Genomic DNA, 25,952 nt, shown 5'->3' on the forward strand with positions numbered 1-25,952 from the left:
ATACTTTTTGGAGAAATGTCCTCTGGTCTGATGAAACGAAAATATAACTGTTTGGCCATAATGACCATCGTTATGTTTGGCGTAAAAAGGGGGAGGCTTGCAAGCCGAAGAACACCATTCCAACCATGAAGCACGGGGGTGGCAGCATCATGTTGTGGGGGTGCTTTGCTGCAGGAGGGACTAGTGCACTTCACAAAATAGATGGCATCACGAATAAGGAAAATTATGTGGATATATTGAAGCAACATCTCAAGACATCCGTCAGGAGGTTAAAGCTTGGTCGCAAATGGGTCTTCCAAATGGACAATGACCCCAAGCATACTTCCAAAGTTGTGGCAAAATGGCTTAAGGACAACACAGTCAAGGTATTGGAGTGGCCATCACAAAGCCCTGACCTCAATCCTATAGAAAATTTGTGAGCAGAACTGAAAAGGTGTGTGCGAGCAAGGAGGCCTACAGACCTGACTCAGTTACACCAGCTCTGTCAGGATGAATGGGCCAAAAGTCACCCAACTTATTGTGGGAAGCTTGTGGAAGGCTACCCGAAACGTTTGACCCAAGTTAAACAATTTAAAGGCAATTCTACCAAATACTAATTGAGTGTATGTAAACTTCTGACCCACTGGGAATGTGATGAAATAGATAAAATCTGAATAAATCATTCTCTCTGCTATTATTCTGACATTTCACATTCTTAAAATTAAGTGGTGATCCTCACTGACCTAAGACAGGGAATTTTTACTAGGATTAAATGTCAGGAATTGTGAAAACTGAGTTTAAATGTATTTTGCTGAGGTGTATGTAAACTTCCGACTTCAACTGTAGGTCATCTATTTTATTCTCCAACGATTGCACGTTTGCTAACAGAATGGAAGGTAGTGGGTGTTTATTCGATCGCCTACGAATTCTCAGAAGGCAACTCGCCCTTTGGCCCCTTTTTCTCCGCCTCCTCTTCACGCAAATCATGGGGATCTGGGCCTGTTCCCAAGAAAGCAGTATATCGTTCGCGTCGGGATCATCAGACTCGTTAAAGGAAAAAAAAAGATTCTGCCAGTCTGTGGTGAGTAATCACAGTCCTGATTTCCAGAAGTTATTTTCGGTCATAAGAGACAGTAGTGGCAACATTATGTACAAAATAAGTGAAAAAACAAGTTACAAAAAACGCAAATAAGGGTTAGTGTAAGTGATAGGGTTAGGGTAAGAGTTAAGTTTAGGATTAGGATAAGGGTAAAGGTTAGGGCTAGAGTTAGAGTTAGTATTCGTAGATAGTTTAAATATTAGTGATAGTCCATCTATAGATGCTCTACAAACTATCCAAATAAAGTGTTACCTAACTTGCTTTTAATTTGGTCCCGAAACTATTGTGTTGTTGCTGCAGGCCTGGCAGGGATGTGAAAATGAGGACTGGATCCCTCAAACCTTTGAGGATCTGGAGGGTCTTCCCTGCGTCGTCATCCTCACTGGAAAAGACCCTCTGGGAGAGACCTTCCCAAGGTGATCAACTCAAACACATCACATTTGCCACAGTAGTATTGATATGATGACAGCATATTACAAATTTGTGTAGCACTTGATGTTGCTCTTAAACCTCCATAGTAATGTTGTAATAATGCTAGCAATGCAAAGTGTTTCCCAATTTGGATAACTAGTCCCAATGGTCATCACCATCCTGTAAAAAAAGGTTTACTGTCCTTTGGATTGACTTGGTAAAACTGCTGAATCCCCCACCTCACCTTTCCTATTTTTTCCCTTAAAGGTCCCTGAAGTACTGTGATTTGCGTCTGATCGACTCCAGCTACCTGACACGTACGGCCCTGGAGCAAGAGGTAGGTCTAGCCTGCTCCTACGTGTCCCTGGGGATGGTGCAGGAGCCCCGCAAGGCAATGGCCCCCAGGGACCAAGAGACAGACAAAACCAGCGGTCCCCAGGGCCCAGACCTTCACGTTGACCTGGAGAAGTCCCAGAGCAATGTCAGCACTGCTACTAAAGCCTCAGGTAGGTCCCTGGACAACAGACTCAACATGTTTAGAAAATGGGGATGAGCCGCTTGTTTTCAGGTTTCAGGATACTGTGTAGTGAGGGTGTTACAGTTGGAAAGGGTTTACGAAACAGTTGAAAGACTATTCTATGAGTCTGAACTTTCTCTCTCCCCATCCTATTCCTCTCCCTTCCTCAGGCTCTCTGGCAGAGAACGGGGTCAGCTCTTCTGACATCCCTGACTCCTCCCAGAAGCCCTCCACCTTCTCCTGCCCCCCCGGAGGCAAGACAGGCAGCATCATGATGGACTACAGGACAGTTCCGAGCACTACCTCATCCTCCCCCTGCCGGGGCAAACAGGAGTGTGACTCCCTGGGTAATACCGCCCCCTGCCCCTCCAACACCCCTCCCTCCTGCTCCTCCTCTTCCTCCTCCCTCTCCTCCTCCTCTACCCAACGCCCCAGCCAGTCCACGCAGTGTGGCGGGGGCAGCAAGTCCTCTCTAGTGTCTCCGCGGACTGTCATCCTGTCCCACGCAGCCTACAACCTCCTGGCTCCAGAATCAGGGAGCCAGCTGAGCTCCTTCTCCCTGCTGCCTCACGCTGATGTGGGCTGGAGCAGCCTGCTGAGGCCCCTCTTCAGACCTAACCTCCAGGGGGCAGAGCAGAGCCTCTTCTACAGACAGTGGACCGTAGCCGGGCAGCACCATGCCAACCACGAGGCTCCCCCAGTGCCACACGCACGACGCCTGCTGCTCAGTGGACCCCCACAGGTTAGAGACCATACAGATATTAATCTATCACCTCATATCTATATCAATGACAGCACCTCTCCTGTGCATGCCATCCGGCGTAGTCTAGAGCTGCATGCTGATATGGATTGTCCCATCATATCCCTCCAATACGGATACAGAGATAAGTATCAGTCTTCTACCACCATTGGCAAGAGAATATCGGCCTAGTTGTATGGAGTCCTAAGAGGCAATTGTGTATAATTATGGTATTAGAATGGATGCCTAAGATTGAGTGTTGATGGCTGCATGCAATGTCAAAGTGTCAGTTGTATCAACCAGATAGGTAAGTCCATTTAATTACTCTGTTCTCTGTAATAGGTGGGGAAGACCGGTGCCTACCTGCAGTTTCTACGCATCCTGTTCCGCATGTTGATTAGACTGCTGGAAGTGGATGTGTACGATGAAGAGGAGCTGGAGGAAAGTAAGGAGAGCTGGATCTTCTGTTTTATCTATCTCTGTCTTTATTTTTGTCTCTCTCTCTCTCTCTCTCTCTCTCTGATGCTGTGTGACTCGAGGAACTGAAGCTGATGTAAATGTTTGTTGATGTGTCATTCTCCTCCTCTTCTAGCGATCACAGACATGTCTGAGGCCACACCCCCAGCCAGGACCCAGTGGCCAGACATCGAGGAGATCCGCAAACTACCCTTTGACCTCTTCCCTAGAGACCCTAAGTTCAGAAGTGCCAGTTCCGTTTACACTGACAAGATGCCAAAGGGCTTGAAAGGTCAGCAGAAATAAACTCTTATTCACGGCCCATGTCCCTGTCATTGTAGAAGGAAGCTGCCCTGATTCACTGATTCAGAGTCAGATATGAGTGGACCCCATTAATAGGTTAAGTTAAGTTACTATTTGGGGTTAACATCTGATCTTAGATCATCTGATCTTAGTTTAAGGGCAACTTCTACCTCAAGTGTGCTATGTATATTGATTTGTTATCTGTGTGTATCTTAAAACGTATTATGGCTGCAGGGGCAGTATTGAGTAGCTTGGATGAAAAGGTGCCCAGAGTAAACTGCCTGCTCCTCAGTCCCAGTTGCTAATATATGCATAGTATTAGTCTATTTGGATAGAAAATACTCTGAAGTTTCTAAAACTGTCTGAATGATGTCTGTGAGTATAACAGAACTCATATGGCAGGTAAAAACCGAAGAAAAAATCCAACCAGGAAGTGGGAAATCTGAGGTTTGTAGGTTTTCAACTCATCGCCTATCAAATACAAAGTGGGATATGGGTCATTTTGCACTTCCTATGGCTTCCACTAGATGTCAACAGTCTATAGAACGTTGTCTGATGCTTCTACTGTGAAGTGGGGCCGAAGGAGAGGGGATTGAGTAAGGTCTATCATGAGCTGAACATGCACTGACCATGCGCGTTCATGTGAGAGCGAGCTCTGTTCTATTGCATTTCTGAAGACAAAGGAATTCTCCGGTTGGAACATTATTGAAGATTTATGTTAAAAACATCCTAAAGATTGATTCAACACATCGTTTAACATGTTTCTACTGACTGTTAGGGAACTTTTTGACATTTCGTCTGCTTTTAGTGATCGCGCTTCGTGACTTTGGATTTGTTTACCAAACGCGCTAACAAAAGTAGCTATTTGGACATAAATGATGGACATTACCCGAACAAATCAAACATTTATTGTGGAACTGGGATTCCTGGGAGTGCATTCTGATGAAGATCATCAAAGGTAAGTGAATATTTATAATGTTATTTCTGACTTCTGTTGACTGCACAATATGGCGGGTACCTGTATGGCTTGATTGGGCTCTGAGCGCCGACCTCAGATTATTGCATGGTTTTTGCTTTTTCCGTAAAGCTTTTTTGAAATCTGACACAGCGGTTGCATTAAGGAGAAGTGGATCTAAAATTCCATGTATAACACTTGATCTTTGATCAACGTTTATTATGAGTATTTCTGGAAATTGATGTGGCTCTCTGCAAAATCACCGGATGTTTTTGGAACTACTGAACATAACGCGCCAATGTATACTGATATTTTTTAATATAAACTTTACCGAACAAAACATACATGTATTGTGTAACATGAAGTCCTATGAGTGTCATCTGATAAAGATCATCAAAGGTTAGTCATTCATTTTATCTCTATTTCTGCTTTTTGTGACTCCTGTCTTTGGTTGGGAAAATGGCTGTGTTTTTCTGTGATTTGGCGGTGACCTAACATAATAGTTTGTGGTGCTTTCGCTGTAAAGCCTTTTTGAAATCGGACACTGTGGTGGGATTAACAACAAGATTACCTTTAAAATGGTATAAGATAGTTGTATGTTTGAGGAATTTTAATTATGAGATTTCTGTTGTTTGAATTTGGTGCCCTGCACTTTCACTGGCTGTTGTCATATCGATCCCGTTGACGGGATTGCAGCCCTAAGTTAAACTGCTTTGTCCCATAGCATGTGGATGTAACTGTAATATTTGTCCATACAGATCCTAAACTGGAAGGAGAGAGCCAAAGGCCTGTAAAGAGGGAAACTGTATCGATTCGGCTGAGTATGTTCGCGGCCCACAATGCATTTCACCATTGTGAGCAGTGTCACCATTATTGTGAAGGAAGCCCTGCCACACAGGTCAGTACATAGGGAGGGAACAAAGCCATCTATATATTTAGATCTAAAGATGGTTCTGGAAGGGGAAAAGTAGTTTGTCATTGTGAAGAGATTGTTTGTCTCATGGGAGAACTTGATTTATTGGCTTAACTAACAGAACACCTGTGTCAACTATTGCTGTGTTGTGTGTTCTCAACAGCCCCACCCTTCTTCCACTTTTCTAAACCTCTAGAAAAACACCACCCAACTTGAAGAAGGACTGTTGTGCTGAGCATAGCAGCCTTTTGTGCTGGGTGGTGTGCTGGGTGGTGTGTTGGGTGGTGGAGCTCTGAGTGTACAGGGTGTGTAACGATGTGTGTTTTTGTTCAGCTGTCGGAGTGTACCTTCCACGCCTTCACATTCTGCTCATCCATGCTGGGAGAGGAGGTGCAGCTCCACTTCATCATCCCCAAGGCCAAGGAGCAGCACTTTGTCTTCAGCCAGCACGGCAGGCACCTGGAGAGCATGAGGCTGCCCCTCGTCTCTGCGCAGGTAAAGGGTGATATGGACAATCTTGAGTCTGCCCTCGAGTTCTAAGAATGTTGTTCCCAAGATGAGTATGAATAGTGGCAAGGAATATTCTCCCTTCAGCTTCTGTAATCAGTAGTGCATTTTTTATGTATATTTTTTTATTTCACCTTTATTTAACCAGGTAGGCTTGTTGAGAACAAGTTCTCATTTACAACTGTGACCTGGCCAAGATAAAACAAAGCAGTTCGACACCTACAACAACACAGAGTTACACATGGAATACACAAACATATAGTCAATAATGCAGTAGAAAAAGTCTATATACAGTGTGTGCAAATGAGGTAAGATACGGGAGGTAAGGCAATAAATAGGCCATGGTGGCAAAGTAATTACAATATTGTCGGGTTCACCTAGAGGTCATGAAAAGGGTTGTACCAAAGTGTTTGATGTATTAGAAAAAAATCTATTATGCTTATGTTTTCTTAATAGAAGGGGAGGGGTTAAAAGACCCCTCCTCCTTACATTTATAGGGTTTTAGACTATTGATTAACAATATATATATTAATTGTAGAAGTTTAGTATTGTTCTATATTTGTATTTTTGTTTTCTCTCTCTTTTTTTCTGCCTCATTATAAAGAAATGTGTGACTTAGAAAGAACTCTGCAGGGGAGTGAAGGAGATCAGACCAGGTTAACATTCCACAATAAATCAACTTTGGGGGAGGGGGACATTTACTGCTAAGTGTTTAGCTAACAAATGCCCTGTTTATACAGCTTTGTAGGCATGGTTTTGGTCCCAGGAGTAGAGTATGATGACGTAGGCAGTGACATCACCACGGCGCGACTTAGGTTTTAATAAAATCCCTGGAGACCTTTTGTTGGATGCAGAACTTACTCAGCAACATTCATGCTATGTTCCTGTTTGTCAACTTCTGTCTGCAATTGCATTAATAAAGGTTTTTAAATTATTTAATTAAAGATATTGTCATAATGCTAATTTCACCAATGAGTAACTAATTGATGAGGAAATGAACACTAACAATATACCAATTAAACACTGAAGTTATAGATGTGCAGAAGATGAATGTGCAAGTAGAGATACTGGGGTGCAAAGGAGCAAGATAAATAAATAAATAAATACAGTATGGGGATGAGGTAGTTGGATGGGCTATTTACAGATGGGCTATGTACAGGTGCAATGATCTGTGAGCTGCTCTAACAGCTGGTGCTTAAAGCTAGTGAGGGAGATATGAGTCTCCAGCTATAGTGATTTTTGCAGTTCGTTCCAGTCATTGGCAGCAGAGAACTGGAAGAAAAGGCGGCCAAAGGGGGAATTGGCTTTGGGGGTGACCTGTGAGATATACCTGCTGGAGCGCGTGCTACGAGAGGGTGCTGCTATGGTGACCAGTGAGCTGAGCTGAGATAAGACTGGGCTTTACCTAGCAAAGACTTGTAGATTACCTGGAGCCAGTGGGTTTGGTGACGAATATGAAGCGAGGGCCAGCCAACGAGAACGTACAGGTCGCAGTGGTGGGTAGTATATGGGGCTTTGGTGACAAAACGGATGGCACTGTGATAGATTGCATCCAATTTGCTGAGTAGCGTGTTGGAGGCTATTTTGTAAATGACATCGCCGAAGTCGAGGATCGGTAGGATGGTCAGTTTTACGAGGGTATGTTTGGCAGCATGAGTGAAGGATGCTTTGTTGCGAAATAGGAAGCCGATTCTAGATTTAATTCTGGATTGGAGATGCTTAATGTGAGTCTGGAAGGAGAGTTTACAGTCTAGCTAGACACCTAGGTATTTGTAGTTGTCCACATATTGTAAGTCAGAACCGTCCAGAGTAGTGATGCTGGACCGGCGGGCAGGTGTGGGCAGCGATCAGTTTAAGAGCATGCATTTAGTTTTACTTGCATTTAAGAGCAGTTGGAGGCCACGGAAGGAGAGTTGTAATGGCATTGAAGCTCGTCTGGAGATTAGTTAACACAGTGTCCAAAGAAGGGCCAGAAGTATACAGAATGGTGTCGTCTGCGTAGAGGTGGATCAGAGAATCACCAGCAGCAAGAGCCACATTGTTGATGTTTACAGAGAAGAGAGTCGACCCGAGAATTGAATTCTGTGGCACCCCCATAGAGACTGCCAGAGGTCCGGACAACAGTTCCTCCAATTTGACACACTGAACTCTATCTGAGAAGTAGTTGGTGAACCAGGCGAGGCAGTCATTTGAGAAACCAAGACTATTGAGTCTGCCAATAAGAATGTGATGATTGACAGTGGAAAGCCTTGGCCAGCTCGATGAATATGGCTGCACAGTAATGTCTCTTATCGATAGCGGTTATGATATTGTTTAAGACCTTGAGCATGGCTGAGGTGCACCCATGACCAGCTCTGAAACCAGATTGCATAGCAGAGAAGGTACGGTGGGATTCGAAATGGTCGGTAATCTGTTTGTTAACTTGGCTTTCGAAGACCTTAGAAAGGCAGGGCAGGATGGATATAGGTCTGTAGCAGTTTGGGTCTAGAGTGTCTCCTCCTTTGAAGAGTGGGATGATCACGGCAGCTTTCCAATCTTTGGGAATATCAGACGATACGAAAGAGAGGTTGAACAGGCTAGTATTAGGGGTTGAAACAATTTTGGCAGATAATTTTAGAAAGAGAGGGTCCAGATTGTCTTGCCCGGCTGATTTGTAGGGGTCCAGATTGTGCAGCTCTTTCGGAACATCAGCTATCTGGATTTGGGTGAAGGAGAAATGGGGGAAGCTTGGGTGAGTTGCTGTGGGGGGTGCAGGGCAGTTGACCGGGGTAGGGGTAGCCAGGTGGAAAGCATGGCCAGTCGTAGAAAAATACTTATTGAAATTCTCAATTATAGTGGATTTATCAGGGGTGTCGTGTCTTTGGCTATGCCGGATTAAGTGTTATGACATGCTATTCTATAAAATACTTTCTCCGTAATTAATATTACCTGATTGAGCTAATCATGTAAATGTAATTAATTAGAGAGGAGGGGCACCACGAAATAATATTTATAGAGCTGTTATCTTCCGAATAAACTCTTAAAGACCTAGTAATATTTTACATCAATAGCAGTCAATATTAATCGTCACCTTATTTCAGTCTCATCTGAAAGTTGTAAATTCTTGGTTATCTTCACGAACCCTGGCTAACATGTTGAATCAGCAATAAAAAATTGGGCTTAATTATTTATTTACTAAATACCTAACTAATCACACAGAATTACATATACACAGAATGAATCATACCTTGATTACAAATTACATCATAAAGGAAAACGTCCCTAGCGGGCGGAACAGATATGACAGCTTGTTACACAAAAGAAAGGGGCTGGGTTTGAGTGAAAGAGCGGGAAGACTGAGGAACAAAGGGCGAATCTGTGCTATCGTAAATACAATATCTTATGCATTCTAAATTACCGCCCATTTGGAAAAGGAAAATGCAATAAATATTTACTCTGAGATGTGCTTCAGTAGGTTGGTGGTAGATGGAAGGCCGTGTTGCCCAACCGGGTCCTTTGAAGAATGTCTCTGCTGCTGCTGCTGAGTGGTAGACTGGATACTCTGTCTGTCCTAATTTACGTTTGCAGCTGCTGTTGCTAACAACGTCTAGGAGGTATCACTTCTATAGTGAATAAGAGTTCAAAGTTCATACCATTCGCAACCAAAGCTCATGCTGAGGTTGGCTTAGTTCTGTAGTTGACATGTTTTCTGAACCATTCTGACATTGGACCGTCGTCCTCACATCCTCGGAACAGGAGGTTAAATTTTTGTCTTTGGCTTATATAGTGGAGGGAGAGGGGTGTGTCTGAAAAGTTTCTTACCCATGTCTCTTCACAGGGGCGGGCCACTGGTTGAGCAGAGCCCTAAACTTATGAAAACCCAAATCTCTCATTTGGAAGCTAAAATTACATTTCATCTCTTCACACATAATTTTATATTCAAACATTTGAATTAAACCACAATTCCATGTGAATCCGATACCTCTGATGTGCAGACTTTCCACAGTAGAGGATGCCAATTTCTTTTTGAAAAAGCTAGCCTTAGCTTTCCTAACTGCATGTAATATGCTTCAATGAAACAGTGCCAGAAGCAACATTTAAGCAACACCTACAGTAAGCAACACATTATCAACACAGACACTCACATCATTATGTTACAAGAAGTTGCCACATGTCTCACACAGAGCGATCTATACACTGATGTAGCTCTCCTTCTCTCACTTTAGTGGTTTGATGCTAATGAGCCCTGGTCCTAGCCTAATGGAAGTAGCCTGATCTCGTGATAGCTCAGCTCAACAGTCAGTCTGCTTGACCAGGCTACCTGGGCCCTAGCCGGCTACACTATGCAACTTTAATTATATCTCTACTTCCTCTCCCCAGGACCCCAGTCTGTTGAAGAGCCCCATCTTCACCCCGACCACGGGGCGTCAGGAGCACGGCCTTTTCAACATTTTCCACGCCATGGAGGGCACCGCCCACCTCCACATCCTGGTGGTCAAGGAGTACGAGATGCAACACTACAGGAAAAAATGGCCCAACCACATCCTGCTGGTGCTGCCAGCCATGTTGAACAGCGCCGGAGTCGGTGAGTGTCTGGGCTCTGCGGTGAAGTTTCCCTTAGGTACAGTTCTAGGACCAGCTTTCCCTCCCACAATGCTAACCTTAACCATTAGTGGGGAAAATACTAAACTGACCCAACATCAGCGTCTAGGGGCAACCTCACCCCTCATTTAGATATAGTTCCTCTCATTTCGTTCGTCTAGTTCTGTGATCCCTGATTGGAGAGTTGCAGTACTACAGGTTTTTTGTCCCATCATAGTGCTCAATAAGGTGTTTCACTGCTGAGTGGTAGCATTGAGGACCATAGTAATTTGTGATAGAACACTCAGCAAAGAGATCATAGAGTTGCCTTGTGTTGTATAAACTACATTTATGTCTTTCTTTATATAGTAATGTATTTTACACTTTTAGTTTGTCCAGTAGCTTATCTCTCTCTGCTGATAGTGATGAATTTATGGCAGTCAGTGTGAACATCAAGAGACGCACTGTATCTTGCCATCTGTTGAGTAAGGTTGTAGTCAGTAGGTGAGTTAAATATTACATTAACCAATAGGGTAGGGCCTGGTCAATGAAAACACAAGCAGGCCAGTAGTCTGATATATGGATCCACCAATCAGGTGTGTAGTCTTTATGGATGGACCAATAGTGTTGCAGCACTACAGGCACATGGCACGTGCAGCAATAGGAGCATTAGGTAAAGGGCGAAAAAACAAAACAGTTCAGCAGGTGGACGGACCAATAAAGTAATAATTAAAATTCAGGTCAAAGCTACTGTGTTCAGACTGTCGTTTGAGTTAGAGCCTTAGAGTTGGAGCTCTGTGGTAGAGCTCTTTGGTTAGTGGTTGGCAAATATTTTTCTGCTGTGTTCATACAATTTGTGAATTTGACCCACAATACATCTGTTGGATTTGACCTTGGTGATAACCACGGTCCAGACCTTTTTCTAGTCAGGTCATGTGACTAGACCAAACTAAATAAAATAAAAAGGAATCAGTGGATCTCCACCATCATCATATATGTCATTATGGTCAGAGTCCTGGTCAAAAGTAATGCACCATATTGGGAATAGAGTGCCATTTGGAACGTACCCACTGTCAGTAACATAGCTGTAACATTACTGTTGTCTCTGTCCCAGGCGCAGCTCGGTTCATGATCAAGGAGCTGTCATACCACAACCTGGAGCTGGAGAGGAACCGTCTGGAAGAGCAGGGGGTCAAGAGGCAGGACATCTGGCCCTTCATAGTCATGATGAACGACTCCTGTGTGCTCTGGAACGCACACCAGCCCCAGTACAGCAGCAGGTACAGTTTCAAACGCAAACTTGCATGCACACGTACGCATGCAAGCATATCCTCATGTGTGGCTCAGTTGGTAGAGCATGGCACTTGATACGCCAGGGTTGTGAGTGTGATTCCCACTGGGGACCAGTATGAAAAAGTACCAACATGTATGCACTCACTACTGTAAGTTGCTCTGGTTAAGAGTGACTAAATTACTAAAATGTAAAATATATATATATATATACTCAAAAACTCCCTGATTGTTGGCCCATGAAAATTGATCTGCAATGAATTCTCAGAAAGAACCATCATTTATCTGGACTACTCTATCAACACCCTTACTAATATCTGTCTCTTCCCTCTCTCCCTCAGTGATATGGCAGACACAGGGCCCAGTCTGACCAACGTGTCTTTGAAGACGGTGCTGCAGCACATTGAGGCTACTCCCAAGATCTTCCTGTATACCATGTGTGGCACCCGCAAGTGGAGCAGTGCCCTGGCCCGCCGCCTGCCTGCCATGCCCTTCTCCCGATGCCACCTCCATGACTTTGTCATGCTCAATGTGGACCTGACACAGAACGTACAGTACGACCTCAACAGGTACAGCTGTGAGGAGGTGGACTTCAACCTGAGAGCCAACAGCAGTGGTCTGCTGCTCTGTCGTTTCAACCACTTCAGCCTGATGAACAAACACATCCCCTTTGGAGGACACAAGGACTTCCTGGTCAAACCCAAATTCACAGTGAGTTTTCTGCTCCTACTTTTTCTACCACATCCTTCTTTTTAACTTTTATATATAAAAGTTATGTATATATATACAGTACCAGTCAAAAGTAAGGACACACCTACTCATTCAAGGGTTTTTCTTTGTGCTTTTTATTATTTTCTACATTATAGAATAGTAGTGAAGACATCACTACTATGAAATAACTTTGTGCTTTTGTCTGTGCCCAATAATGTTTGTACCATGTTTTGTGCTGCTGCCATGTTGTGTTGCTACTGTGTTGCTACCATGTTCTTGTCATGTTGTGTTGCTACCTTGTTGTGTTGTCATGTGTTGCTGCCATGCTATGTTGTTGTCTTAGGTATCTCTTTATGTAGTGTTGTATTGTCTCTCTTGTTGTGATGTGTGTTTTGTCTTATATTTTAATTAAATTTGGGGATTTTTAATCCCAGGAGGAGGCCTTTTGGTAGGCCGTCATTGTAAATAAGAATTTGTTCTTAACTGACTTGCCTAGCTAAACAAAGGTAAAATACAAGAATGAAATAACACAAGGAATCATGTAGTAACCAACAAAGTGTTAAACAAATCAAATATATTTTAAATTCTTCAAAGTAGCCACCCTTGCCTTGATGACAGCTTTTCACACTCTTGGCATTCTCTCAAGCAACTTCATGAGGAATGCTTTTCCAACAGTCTTGAATGAGTTCCCACATATGCTGAGCACTTATTGGCTGCTTTTCCTTCACTCTGCGGTCCAACTCATCCCACACAATCTCAATTGGGTTGAGGTCAGATGATTGTGGAGGCCAGGTCATCGGATGCAGCACTCCATCACTCTCCTTGGTCAAATAGCCCTTACACAGCTTGGAGGAGTGTTTTGAGTCATTGTCCTGTTGAAAAACAAATGATAGTCCCACTAAGCGCAAACCAGATGGGATGGCGTATCGCTGCACAATGCTGGTTAAGTATGCCTTGAATTCTAAATAAATCACTGACAATGTCACCAGCAAAGCACCCCCATCCTCCTCCATGCTTCACGATGGACACCACACATGCGTAGTTCATCTGTTCACCTACTCTGCATCTCACAAAGACATGGTGGTTGGAACCAAAAATCGCTAACTTGGACTCATCAGACCAAAGGACAGATTTCCACCTGTCTAATGTCCATTGCTCTTGTTTCTTGGCCAAGCAAGTCTCTTCTTCTTATCAAGTTTAGTATTGTTTTTTTTGCAGCAGCAATTTGATAATGAAGGCCTGATTCACGCCTTCTCCTCTGAACAGTAGATGTTGATGTGTCTGTTACTTGAATTCTGTGAAGCATTTATTTCGGCTGCAATCTTAGGTGCAGTCAACACTAATGAACTTATGCTTTGCAGCAGAGGTAACTCTGGGTCTTCCTTTCCTGTGGCGGTCCTCATGAGAGCCAGTTTCATCATAGCGCTTGATGGTTTTTGCGACTGCACTTTCAAAGTTCCTGACATTTTCCGTATTGACTGACCTTCATGTCTTAAAGTAATGATGGACTGTCGTTTCTCTTTGCTTATTTGAGCTGTTCTTGCCATAATATGGACTTGGTCTTTTACCAAATTGGGCTATCTTCTGTATACCAACCCTACCTTTTCACAACACAACTGATTGGCTCAAATGCATTAATAAGAAGGAAAGAAATTCCACAAATGAACTTTTAACAAGGCACACCTGTTAATTGAAATGCATTCCAGGTGACTACCTCATGAAGCTGGTTGAGAGAATGCCAAGCATGTTCAAAGCTGTCATCAAGGTAAAGAGTGGCTACTTTGAAGAATCTCAAATATAAATATTTCTTTAACACTTTTTTGGTTACTACATGATTCCATATGTTTTATTTCATAGCTTTGATGTATTCATTATTATTCTACAATGTAGAAAATTGTAAAAATAAAGAAAAACCTTGGAATGAGTAGGTGTGTCTAAATGTTTGACTGGTATTGTACATAATATAGTGTGTTTGTATGTGCCTGAATATGTCTGAAACACAGTCAGTCAACCTAACCCCCACCCTTCTCCCCCTCTAGGTGATGGAGAATCCAGCCCCCATCAGCCCGTACCAGTATGTCTGTGCCCCAGACAGTGATCACACCCTCCTGGCTGCCCCGGCTCAGTTCCTCCTAGAGAAGTTCCTCCAAAGCTGCAGCCACAGACTGTTCCCCAAGGCAGTACAGAACAACAGCAACCCTGTGCTGTCCATAGACAGTTTCCTCAACATAGGCCCTGAGGTAAGATCTAGACAGCTACCTCAACATAGGCCCTGAGGTAAGATCTAGACAGCTACCTCAACATAGGCCCTGAGGTAAGTTCCATAGACAGTTTCCTCAACATAGGCCCTGAGGTAAGATCTAGACAGCTACCTCAACATAGGCCCTGAGGTAAGATCTAGACAGCTACCTCAACATAGGCCCTGAGGTAAGATCTAGACAGCTACCTCAACATAGGCCCTGAGGTAAGATCTAGACAGCTACCTCAACATAGGCCCTGAGGTAAGTTCCATAGACAGTTTCCTCAACATAGGCCCTGAGGTAAGATCTAGACAGCTACCTCAACATAGGCCCTGAGGTAAGTTCCATAGACAGTTACCTCAACATAGGCCCTGAGGTAAGATCTAGACAGCTACCTCAACATAGGCCCTGAGGTAAGATCTAGACAGCTACCTCAACATAGGCCCTGAGGTAAGATCTAGACAGCTACCTCAACATAGGCCCTGAGGTAAGTTCCATAGACAGTTTCCTCAACATAGGCCCTGAGGTAAGATCTAGACAGCTACCTCAACATAGGCCCTGAGGTAAGATCTAGACAGCTACCTCAACATAGGCCCTGAGGTAAGATCTAGACAGCTACCTCAACATAGGCCCTGAGGTAAGATCTAGACAGCTACCTCAACATAGGCCCTGAGGTAAGTTCCATAGACAGTTTCCTCAACATAGGCCCTGAGGTAAGATCTAGACAGCTACCTCAACATAGGCCCTGAGGTAAGATCTAGACAGCTACCTCAACATAGGCCCTGAGGTAAGATCTAGACAGCTACCTCAACATAGGCCCTGAGGTAAGATCTAGACAGCTACCTCAACATAGGCCCTGAGGTAAGATCTAGACAGCTACCTCAACATAGGCCCTGAGGTAAGTTCCATAGACAGTTTCCTCAACATAGGCCCTGAGGTAAGATCTAGACAGCTACCTCAACATAGGCCCTGAGGTAAGATCTAGACAGCTACCTCAACATAGGCCCTGAGGTAAGATCTAGACAGCTACCTCAACATAGGCCCTGAGGTAAGATCTAGACAGCTACCTCAACATAGGCCCTGAGGTAAGTTCCATAGACAGTTTCCTCAACATAGGCCCTGAGGTAAGATCTAGACAGCTACCTCAACATAGGCCCTGCGGTAAGTTCCATAGACAGTTTCCTCAACATAGGCCCTGAGGTAAGATCTAGACAGCTACCTCAACATAGGCCCTGAGGTAAGTTCCATAGACAGTTTCCTCAACATAGGCTCTGAGGTAAGATCTAGACAGCTACCTCAACATAGGTCCTGAGGTAAGTTACATAGACAGTTGCCTGAACATAGGCCCTGAGGTAAGATCTAGACAGCTACCTCAACATAGGCCCTGAGGTAAGTTCCATAGACAGTTGCCTGAACATAGGCCCTGGGGTAAGATCTAGACAGCTACCTCAACATAGGCCCTGAGGTAAGTCCATAGACAGTTTCCTCAACATAGGCCCTGAGGTAAGTTCCATAGACAGTTGCCTGAACATAGGCTCTGAGGTAAGATCTAGACAGCTACCTCAACATAGGCCCTGAGGTAAGTTCCATAGACAGTTTCCTCAACATAGGCCCTGAGGTAAGATCTAGACAGCTACCTCAACATAGGCCCTGAGGTAAGATCTAGACAGCTACCTCAACATAGGCCCTGAGGTAAGATCTAGACAGCTACCTCAACATAGGCCCTGAGGTAAGTTCCATAGACAGTTTCCTCAACATAGGCCCTGAGGTAAGATCTAGACAGCTACCTCAACATAGGCCCTGAGGTAAGTTCCATAGACAGTTTCCTCAACATAGGCCCTGAGGTAAGATCTAGACAGCTACCTCAACATAGGCCCTGAGGTAAGTTCCATAGACAGTTTCCTCAACATAGGCTCTGAGGTAAGATCTAGACAGCTACCTCAACATAGGTCCTGAGGTAAGTTACATAGACAGTTGCCTGAACATAGGCCCTGAGGTAAGATCTAGACAGCTACCTCAACATAGGCCCTGAGGTAAGTTCCATAGACAGTTGCCTGAACATAGGCCCTGGGGTAAGATCTAGACAGCTACCTCAACATAGGCCCTGAGGTAAGTTCCATAGACAGTTTCCTCAACATAGGCCCTGAGGTAAGATCTAGACAGCTACCTCAACATAGGCCCTGAGGTAAGATCTAGACAGCTACCTCAACATAGGCCCTGAGGTAAGTTCCATAGACAGTTTCCTCAACATAGGCCCTGAGGTAAGATCTAGACAGCTACCTCAACATAGGCCCTGAGGTAAGTTCCATAGACAGTTTCCTCAACATAGGCCCTGAGGTAAGATCTAGACAGCTACCTCAACATAGGCCCTGAGGTAAGATCTAGACAGCTACCTCAACATAGGTCCTGAGGTAAGTTACATAGACAGTTGCCTGAACATAGGCTCTGAGGTAAGATCTAGACAGCTACCTCAACATAGGCCCTGAGGTAAGTTCCATAGACAGTTTCCTCAACATAGGCCCTGAGGTAAGATCTAGACAGCTACCTCAACATAGGCCCTGAGGTAAGTTACATAGACAGTTTCCTCAACATAGGCCCTGAGGTAAGATCTAGACAGCTACCTCAACATAGGCCCTGAGGTAAGTCCATAGACAGTTTCCTCAACATAGGCCCTGAGGTAAGTTCCATAGACAGTTTCCTCAACATAGGCCCTGAGGTAAGTTCCATAGACAGTTGCCTGAACATAGGCCCTGAGGTAAGATCTAGACAGCTACCTCAACATAGGCCCTGAGGTAAGTTCCATAGACAGTTGCCTGAACATAGGCTCTGAGGTAAGATATAGACAGCTACCTCAACATAGGCCCTGATGTAAGACTACTTGCAGTAAGTTTCTTGCAATAGAATTCTGTGACTTTAAAGAATATTTCTCTCCAAACTTAGAATCCTAAAAGATGTTTCCCGGAGATGTCAGATCTGTCAGATTTGTTTAAAATCCTAATTTGTCTAAAATCCGTATTCATGTCCTCATTACATGTAGCGCCAAAAGACCACTAAAAATCTGTAAAGTTCTCTACTTTTGATAGATTTAAACAGACAATTTTGGAATCACCTTGGTCACAACCATGAACTGTCAACTCCGTCTGCCTGCTAGATTAAGATAGAATATGAATTTTGGTTAAAATATGTTACATGTCATTAGATTTTGGAGTTATAAAGCTACTGAGGAAAAACTAAATTGCTGCTTTGTATACCACTTGAATGAAGAAGAACATTTTTATTTTTGTCAACTATGTAAAACATCAACTCCGTCAGACTGTTGCAAGATCTGATAGAATGGTTGTTTTTATTGGGGATTTTCAAATGAATCATTCTCCATATTTTACAAATGTTTGTATTGAACTTTTATTTTTAGAGGCAATAATATGTCTGTTTTTAATATCTATTGTCATCTCCGTCAGTGGCTTGTCAATTCCATCACTGATGGTGAGATATCGTTTTTTTGTAAACATTCAGAAAAAATATTAGAATCACTGTTCTGCAATATTTGCTGTTGAAGTATATGCTATTCTAGGTATAAGGGATAATATTTGCTTTATACATGTTGTTTTATGTTCTCAACCTAGAAAACATGCCAAAATGCTAACAAAATCAGCCCTGAAGTCTTTAATAGAGCTATAAAACAAAACAAAAAAGATGTTTGGAGATTTGTATTCCATATTTGAATCATCTAAAATTAGAATTAAACAAGGCCTTTAAACACTTGTTGGATAATAATTGTAAAAATGAAATGCCTTTTATGGTGTCTGGAGTTGACATGAATCCAGTTAGTTGATAAAAAAAATTAAAATAATAATTAGGAGGTTGTTCCTTTACATGGTGTGATGGCTAATACTTTGGTCAATCACAATATAGTTGAGATTGTCCCATCTTTTAAGAATCCCTGAGTTCTAAAACAGCAAAAAAATCTGAGCCTCGTGTCAAAATGTGTAGAATAGCACGAGATTCTCTGTAAAACTTCACGTTTTTTCTCTCTGGCCTATGGGGGGAGGGTGTTTAACATAGGCCCTGCGGTAAGATTTAGTCAGTTACCTCAACATAGGCCCTGAGAAAATCTTAAGATTTCCAAATGTTGTTGTTTTACAGCTTGAATTTAAAATGGATTAAATATAAATGTTTGGTCACTGGCCTATACACAATACCCTTACAATATCAAAGTGGTGTGTGTGTGTTGGCCACCGTACTCTGGTGCTAACCTTGTCAATATATTCTCCACTGCTGTGCTCGTTATCGAGGCCACTGGGCACTCGTTGTACTTCGACTATTTAAAACTCAAACGGGTCACTTCCCTAGATAACCGCGTCTAGGAAGGTTGTTAGCGTACTCAGCTATAAGACGTGAGATTTGGATTGCCTCCCCTTAGGCATCCCTCTCCCCTGGTATTACTGGCATGCTACAAGCTATCTGCCACTGTGTGTCATCAGCTAGTTTACTAACTCCACCTAGCTGCCACTGTGTGTCATCAGCTAGTTTACTAACTCCACCTAGCTGCCACTGTGTGTTGTCAGCTTGGCTTACCAAACGACGGCCATTCGTGCGTGTTTCACATTAATAAGCCTATGTGATATCTTTCCTAAACATGATATATCTCCTGCTCCAGCACTGTGGTCATAGCTAGGCTCACCCTAAATTGTTTGGCAGGTGCTGTACAATTCCTGCCAGATTATTGTAGCTCTCTACCTTTACTCTGTATTGTGGTAGTTGTTGTAATACAGTCTCCAGTTACTATTATATTAGTTCATTTGAGTAATCAGTTTATTGCATAAGAATTATTTTATTTGCTTATTTTATACATTTTTCTTCACATTCTGAGAGAACACTGGGCATCCATGGCCGCTCCTCTTGTGGAGCTAAACTACAAGTAGAAGATGGTCATGACCTGTGCCCCGCCTGCCTAAGCGTTGGCCACCTGTATGAGGCCCTTGCTGAACCCTGCATTAACTCCACCATTATGCCTGTGAGAGTAAGGGAAGCGAGGTTAGTCAGAATTGACAGCCTGGTTTTCATAGATAATTAACCAGCGTTGTTCACCTAGATCCACCCAGGGCGACCAAAAGAGCTAAAGCCCACAAAACTGATGGCTTTCACATTCCTGTTTTACCAGAACACAGGCATTTTCTGCGGTTCGCCATCCAAAGCCAGGCATACCAGTTTGTGATATTACCCTTCGACCTCTCCCAGGCTCCTTGCATCTCCACAAGATGTGTGAGTGCAGCCCTGATCTCCCTCCACCTACAGGGGATCAAGATCCTTCCTTACTTTGACGACGGGCTCATCTGCTCCCCCTCTCGCGAGTTTGTGGCCGAGAACCAAGCGCTGACACTGACCCACCTTACCATGAACAACAAAAAGAGCGACTTCACACCAAGCCTAAGGGTCACCTTTATTGGTATGGCTCTGAACTCCAGTACTATAAGGGCATGTAAACAACTCAGTGTGTGGACAGCATTCTTCTTCTGCAATTTTCCAGTTGAATGAGTGGTGAAGGTACGAACGTTCCGACAACTGATGGGCACACTCACGGCGGCCTCCGAGGTGACACCGTTAAGCCTCCTGTCTTTAAGACCACTACAAGTGTGGTTTAATGACCTCCTCTTGGACCCCAAGTGGGACAGAAACACCAAAATGCAGGTGACATGGGCATGCTACTCTACTCTGCGGCCATGGAGGAAGAGAACCTACCTGACTACAGATGTCCCTCTTGGATCAATTCCAGTAAGGCGGGAACTGACAACCGACGCTTCACTAACAGTGCTGGGGAGCACTGTGGCAACACAGGTCTGTATGGGGAGAGTGGCTCCCCCGCTGGAGAAAAATGCACATCAACGTGCTAGAACTTCAGACAGTTTACCTAGCCCTGAATCACTTTCTGCCGGTTCCTGATACAATCGGACAATACATTGACAGTGTTCCACATCAACCATCAAGGGGGAATGAGGTGGCCCAACAACTTCTAACATGGGCCGTACGAGCCATTAATCTCCCAGGCAAGGTGAACGAAGTGGCAGACTTCTTGTCGTGACAGAAACCCCGGAATAATGGAGACTTCACCCGCAAGTAGTGAAGATATGGCAGCGGTTTGGAACTGAACATGTGGACCTGTCCGAGCGACAAATTGGGATCTGCGACTAGTATTGGAGGCTTTGACAAACCTCCCTTCGAACATACGGAGGAGTCAGACATAAAATGGTTACCTCTGAAAACGGCTTTCCTCTTAGCTATTTCATCAGCGAAACGTGGGAGTGAGCTCCACGCACTCTCTGAGTCCTGTCTGCATACCATGGAAGGCCTTATGGCCCTATCCAGCCTTATGCCTAAATGTATCACCTCTTCACATCAAGCCATCGAGCTGGCGGCCTACTTCCCTCACTCCTTTCCAGTATGCGGAGGAGGAGTGAGCAAATCTTGGAGCACTACAGGAAATCAGACCAGCTGTTTCTGTGCTTCGTTGGGAAGTCAAAAGGCCTTGCATTGTCCAAGCAGAGGCTTTCTCACTGGGTTGTGGATGTCAATGCTCAGGCCTACAAGGGTATAGGGCTCCCTGTCCCAGAAAGTGTGATATGTTACTGGACCAGAAGTGTGTTCACATCTTGGGCTGCACTGAGAGGCGTCCCCCTGAATGAGATATGCACAGATGCTGCCTGGTCATCGCCCTGCACGTTCTCAAGATTTTACAATGTCAACGTCGCATCCTGCCACAACATGGGGTCTGCCATTCTTCCAGTGGCACCGGCACATTAATCAGAGGTTATTAGTGCTATTCCTTGCGACCTTGTTGGTATGAATACTGACAGTCCTCCAAGTATTTGTAGAACCATAGTTACATTCGTAACTTCCGTTCAACTTCATACATATAAAACAGAAGTTACCAATGTAACTATGGTTCTACAAATACCTGGAAGACCGTCAGTATTTTCCTGTCACTCTGAATCTTTGGGCGAGAAGATTCTCTAAAACAGTGTGTGGTCTGACATACAGTTTAAATGAACCGTGGGGGCACGTCGCCGTATGAATCACTTTATTAATATTATTACTCGACCTACGCGGAGATTTAGAGATATGATCCATACTTTCAAACGTGTTGACGGTCTTCCAGGTATTCGTTGAACCATTGATACTTTTGATACTGTTTTTCAGGATGAAAAGGAAACAGAATGGAGCTAAGCACAGGCAAAGTCCTAGAGGAAAACCTGGTTCAGTCTGCTTTCCAACAGACACTGGGAGATGAATTCATGTTTCAGCAGGATAATAACCTAAACAACACAGGAGCTGCTTACCAAGAAGACAGTGAATGTTCCTGAGTGGCTGTGTTACAGTTTTGACTTAAATCTAATTGAAAATCTATGGCAAGACTTGAAAATGGTTGTCTAGCAATGATCAACAACCAATTATTTGCCAGAGCTTGAAGAATTTTGAAAAGAATAGTGGGCAAATGTTGCACAATCCAGGTGTGGAAGGCTCTTAGAGACTTACCTAGAAAGAGTCACAGCTGTAATTGCTGCCAAAGGTGATTCTAACATGTAGAACATGTAAGGGGAATGAATACTTTCTGAAGGCCAACTCGTGTCCAACTCATGAATTGATTTCTGCAAAATAAATGTATTGTAAAAATGTTAAGTCAAGCACAGGTTTTAAGAATTTTTCGTATAGGATTTGGACAATTGGAATGATTCCATGTTCCCATGATAAAACATCATGACTGAGATGGTGGAGATGTGACTGTGCTTTCTGCATCCCCAGGTGTCAGTATGCTACGTCAGCTCCAGGCCACACTCCTCTAACCTGGACCACCAGGGTCTGGTCTTCAGCGGCCTGCTGCTCTACCTGTGTGACTCCTTCGTTGTCTCTGGCCTCCTCAAGAAGTTTCACTTCATTAAAGGTAACTAATGCTATTTTCTATGTTGTGTTTTGTTAGCCCTTATGTATAGTTAAGTGGAACCTCATCCATAGTTTTGTCTGTGAGGCCTAGGGCTATTAATCTTCAATTCAATTCACTCAATCAATATCACCTTTCTGACTGGTTCTCTGACCTCTGATTATAATGTTTTCCAATATATACATCCAAAATGACATATACTGTATAATGAACCATACAACAATACACGTATATACCGTAAGAAAACAATGGCACCTTTCTGAATGGTTCCTTGACCTCTGACCCCTGACCCTGTTCCTAGGTGCCACATTGTGTGTGATCTGCAGGGACCGTAACTCTCTGCGTCAGACCATCATGCGGCTGGAGTTGGAGGACGAGTGGCAGTTCCGCCTGAGGGATGAGTTCCAGACGGCCAACTGCAGCGAGGACCGGCCCCTCTACTTTCTCACCGGACGCCATGTTTAACCCTGAGACTGATGCCAGACCTGCCCAGGTGGCCTCATGTTCCATAGACCCTAACCAGGCAGAAGGATAACCACCAACCACTGATCTCAGACCAGTTAACAATCACAATTATTCTCTGTCTGTCAGAGGATCAGAGAGATGTATTGGGGCACACCCAGGCCCCAAGTGCCCTGTATGGACACGTGGTCATCATCAATGTGGATGTAACTTCTCCTATACGCTCCTCTACCACGCTGCACTATGTTCGGATGAGCCTAACATTGTTCAGCCAAAGACTCTTAACTGAGGCTTGTGTTGGAGTCTGTCCCTGATCTGAGCCTGTTTGAAAATCAAAGACTTTGCTGTACAAAAATCAGCGTTATAATTAATGACATTTTTTATTTGTTGATGTATTTTCTTTCTGCAAAAGATACTCTCATCATCGATAACGGGACTTAAAAGGTTGTAAAAACTCAAAGATTGTAAACATGGATCTGTGACGAACGCAGTTCTTGTTGGTATGTCTTGTCGTAGACGTACGCTTTATCTCAGGGTTTTTAAAGTGAGAGGCAACAACGAGTATTCCGTCACTAGCTACTGTTCTTCTTTTCCGCCCTCAGTGTCGATTGTTGTTACTTATTACCCGTTATAAACTGGGTGGTTCAAGCCCTGAATGCTGATGAGCTGACAGTCATGGTATATCAGATCGTATAGCACGGGGTATAACAAAACATGTATTTTTACTGCTCTAATTACATTGGTAACCAGTTTATAAAAGCAATAAGGCACCTCAGGGTTTTTGGTATATGGTATCCAGGAACTCCGCGTTGCGTTGTGCATTAGAACAGCCCATAGCCGTGGTATATATCGGCTATATACTACACCCCCTTGAGTCTTATTGCTTAATTGTAATGTTGTTGATACCCCAAAATATCACCCACAGAAGACATCCACATCTGCACCTTGCCCTTAACCTCCTCTACTCTCCTCACTTCTCCTCTCAAATCAAATACAATTTTATTTGTCACATGCGCCGAATACCAGATGTAGACCTTACCGTGAAATGCTTACTTACAAGCCCTTAAAACCTCTTTGGGAAAGGCGTGCCGCTAGCGGGACACCTCGACAACATCCGGTGAAATTGCAGAGTGCCAAATTCAAACTACAGAATTATAAATATTTAACTTTCATAAAATCACAAGTGTAATACATCAAAATACAGCTTAACTTCTTGTTAATCCAGCCGCTGTGTCAGATTTCAAAAAGGCTTTATGGGGAAAGCACACCATGCGATTATCTGAGGACAGCGCCCCGCATACAAAACCATGAAAAACATATTTCAACCAGGCAGGTGCGACTCGAAAGTCAGATATAATAGCGATATAATAAATGCCTTACCTTTGATGATCTTCTTCTGTTGGCACTCCAAAAGGTCCCAGTTACATCACAAATGGTCCTTTTGTTCGATAACGTCCTTCTTGATATCCATAAAAATAAATCCACCCAGTTTCCCTCCATCAAAATGCATACAAAATTAATCCCAAACGTTACTTATAAACTTTTCCAAACAAGTCAAACAACGTTTATAATCAAACCTTAGGTTCCCTAATATGTAAATAAACAATCAAATTTAACCTGTCTAGGATCAGCGTGCCGCTAGCGGCACACCCCCCCCCCCCCCCCCCCCCCACTGAAAAACCAGTGCCGCGAAATTCAAAAAAAATATATTTTTAAAATATTTAACTTTCACACATTAAAGTCCAATACAGCTAATGAAAGACACAGATCTTGTGAATCCAGTCAACATGTCCGATTTTTAAAATGTTTTACAGGGAAGACACAATATGTAAAGATGTACATCTATTACCTAAAAACACATTAGCATAATCCACCATCTTTTATTTGTCCACCAACACCAGTAGCCATCACCAATTCGGCTAAACTAAGATATTTATAGCCCCTAACCAACAAAAAAACTAATCAGATGACAGTCTGATAACATATTTATGGTATGGGATAGGTTTTGTTAGAAAAAAGTGCATATTTCAGGTAGATGGCATAGGTTACAATTGCACCCACCATCACAAATGGAATAGAAAAACTACTTAGAGCAACGTGTTTACCTACTTACTAATCATCAAACATTTCGTAAAAATATACAGCATACACGAATCGAAAGACACAGATCCTGTGAATACAGACAATATTTCAGATTTTCTAAGTGTCTTACAGCGAAAACACAATAAATCGTTATATTAGCATAGCACATAGCACATAGCAGCCCAGCATTGATTCTAGCCAAAGTGAGCGATAACGTCAACATCGCCAAAAATATATTAATTTTTTCACTAACCTTCTCAGAATTCTTCAGATGACACTCCTGTAACATCATATTACACAATCCATATAGAGTTTGATCGAAAACGTTTATATTTAGCCACCAAAATCATGGTTAGACAATGTGAAATGTAGCTCAGCTGGTCAGAAAATGTCCTTGCGCCACTTAGACAGTGATCTACTCTTATACATAAATACTCATAAACGTGACTAAAAAATATAGGGTGGACAGGGATTGATAGACAATTTAATTCTTAATACAATTGCGGAATTACATTTTTTAATTTATCCTTACTTTTCAATACAGTTTGCGCCAAGCGAAGCTACGTCAAAAAACATGGCGTCCTAAGCCACTAAAATGTTTCGACAGAAACACGATTTATCATAATAAAAATGTCCTACTATGAGCTGTTCTTCCATCAGTATCTTGGGCAAAGGATCCTTTCTTGGGAGTAATCGTCTTTTGGTGGAAAGCTGTCCTCTTGCCATGTGGAAATGCCAACTGCGTTCGGGATGAACTGAAAAGCGTGCCCGGCTATTCACATCGTTTCAAAAATA

General features: G+C 43.3%; 1 protein-coding gene and 1 long non-coding RNA gene across 2 annotated transcripts in view; both read left to right on the top strand.

The window, feature by feature from the left end:
* Window positions 1-23,737, top strand: part of LOC129813758 (GREB1-like protein) — a 92,042-nt gene extending 68,305 nt beyond the window's left edge. The window contains exons 19-31 of the mRNA XM_055866259.1: window positions 1,379-1,494; window positions 1,757-1,995; window positions 2,177-2,748; window positions 3,088-3,190; window positions 3,338-3,493; window positions 5,218-5,357; window positions 5,706-5,867; window positions 10,239-10,443; window positions 11,554-11,719; window positions 12,071-12,440; window positions 14,480-14,680; window positions 22,478-22,616; window positions 22,915-23,737. Of these exons, the coding sequence (XP_055722234.1) occupies window positions 1,379-1,494; window positions 1,757-1,995; window positions 2,177-2,748; window positions 3,088-3,190; window positions 3,338-3,493; window positions 5,218-5,357; window positions 5,706-5,867; window positions 10,239-10,443; window positions 11,554-11,719; window positions 12,071-12,440; window positions 14,480-14,680; window positions 22,478-22,616; window positions 22,915-23,078 (2,733 nt within the window). The 3' untranslated portion in view covers window positions 23,079-23,737. The remainder of the gene's footprint in view (window positions 1-1,378; window positions 1,495-1,756; window positions 1,996-2,176; window positions 2,749-3,087; window positions 3,191-3,337; window positions 3,494-5,217; window positions 5,358-5,705; window positions 5,868-10,238; window positions 10,444-11,553; window positions 11,720-12,070; window positions 12,441-14,479; window positions 14,681-22,477; window positions 22,617-22,914) is intronic.
* LOC129813760 (uncharacterized) lies at window positions 16,987-17,401 on the top strand. Its single transcript, XR_008753194.1, has 3 exons — window positions 16,987-17,017; window positions 17,131-17,319; window positions 17,358-17,401. It is a non-coding gene; the product is annotated as an uncharacterized LOC129813760 (long non-coding RNA).
* Window positions 23,738-25,952: the final 2,215 nt, after the last annotated feature.

The sequence above is a fragment of the Salvelinus fontinalis genome, chromosome 17, assembly GCF_029448725.1.
Source record: "Salvelinus fontinalis isolate EN_2023a chromosome 17, ASM2944872v1, whole genome shotgun sequence".
In the NCBI taxonomy this organism is placed as follows: Eukaryota; Metazoa; Chordata; class Actinopteri; order Salmoniformes; family Salmonidae; genus Salvelinus; species Salvelinus fontinalis.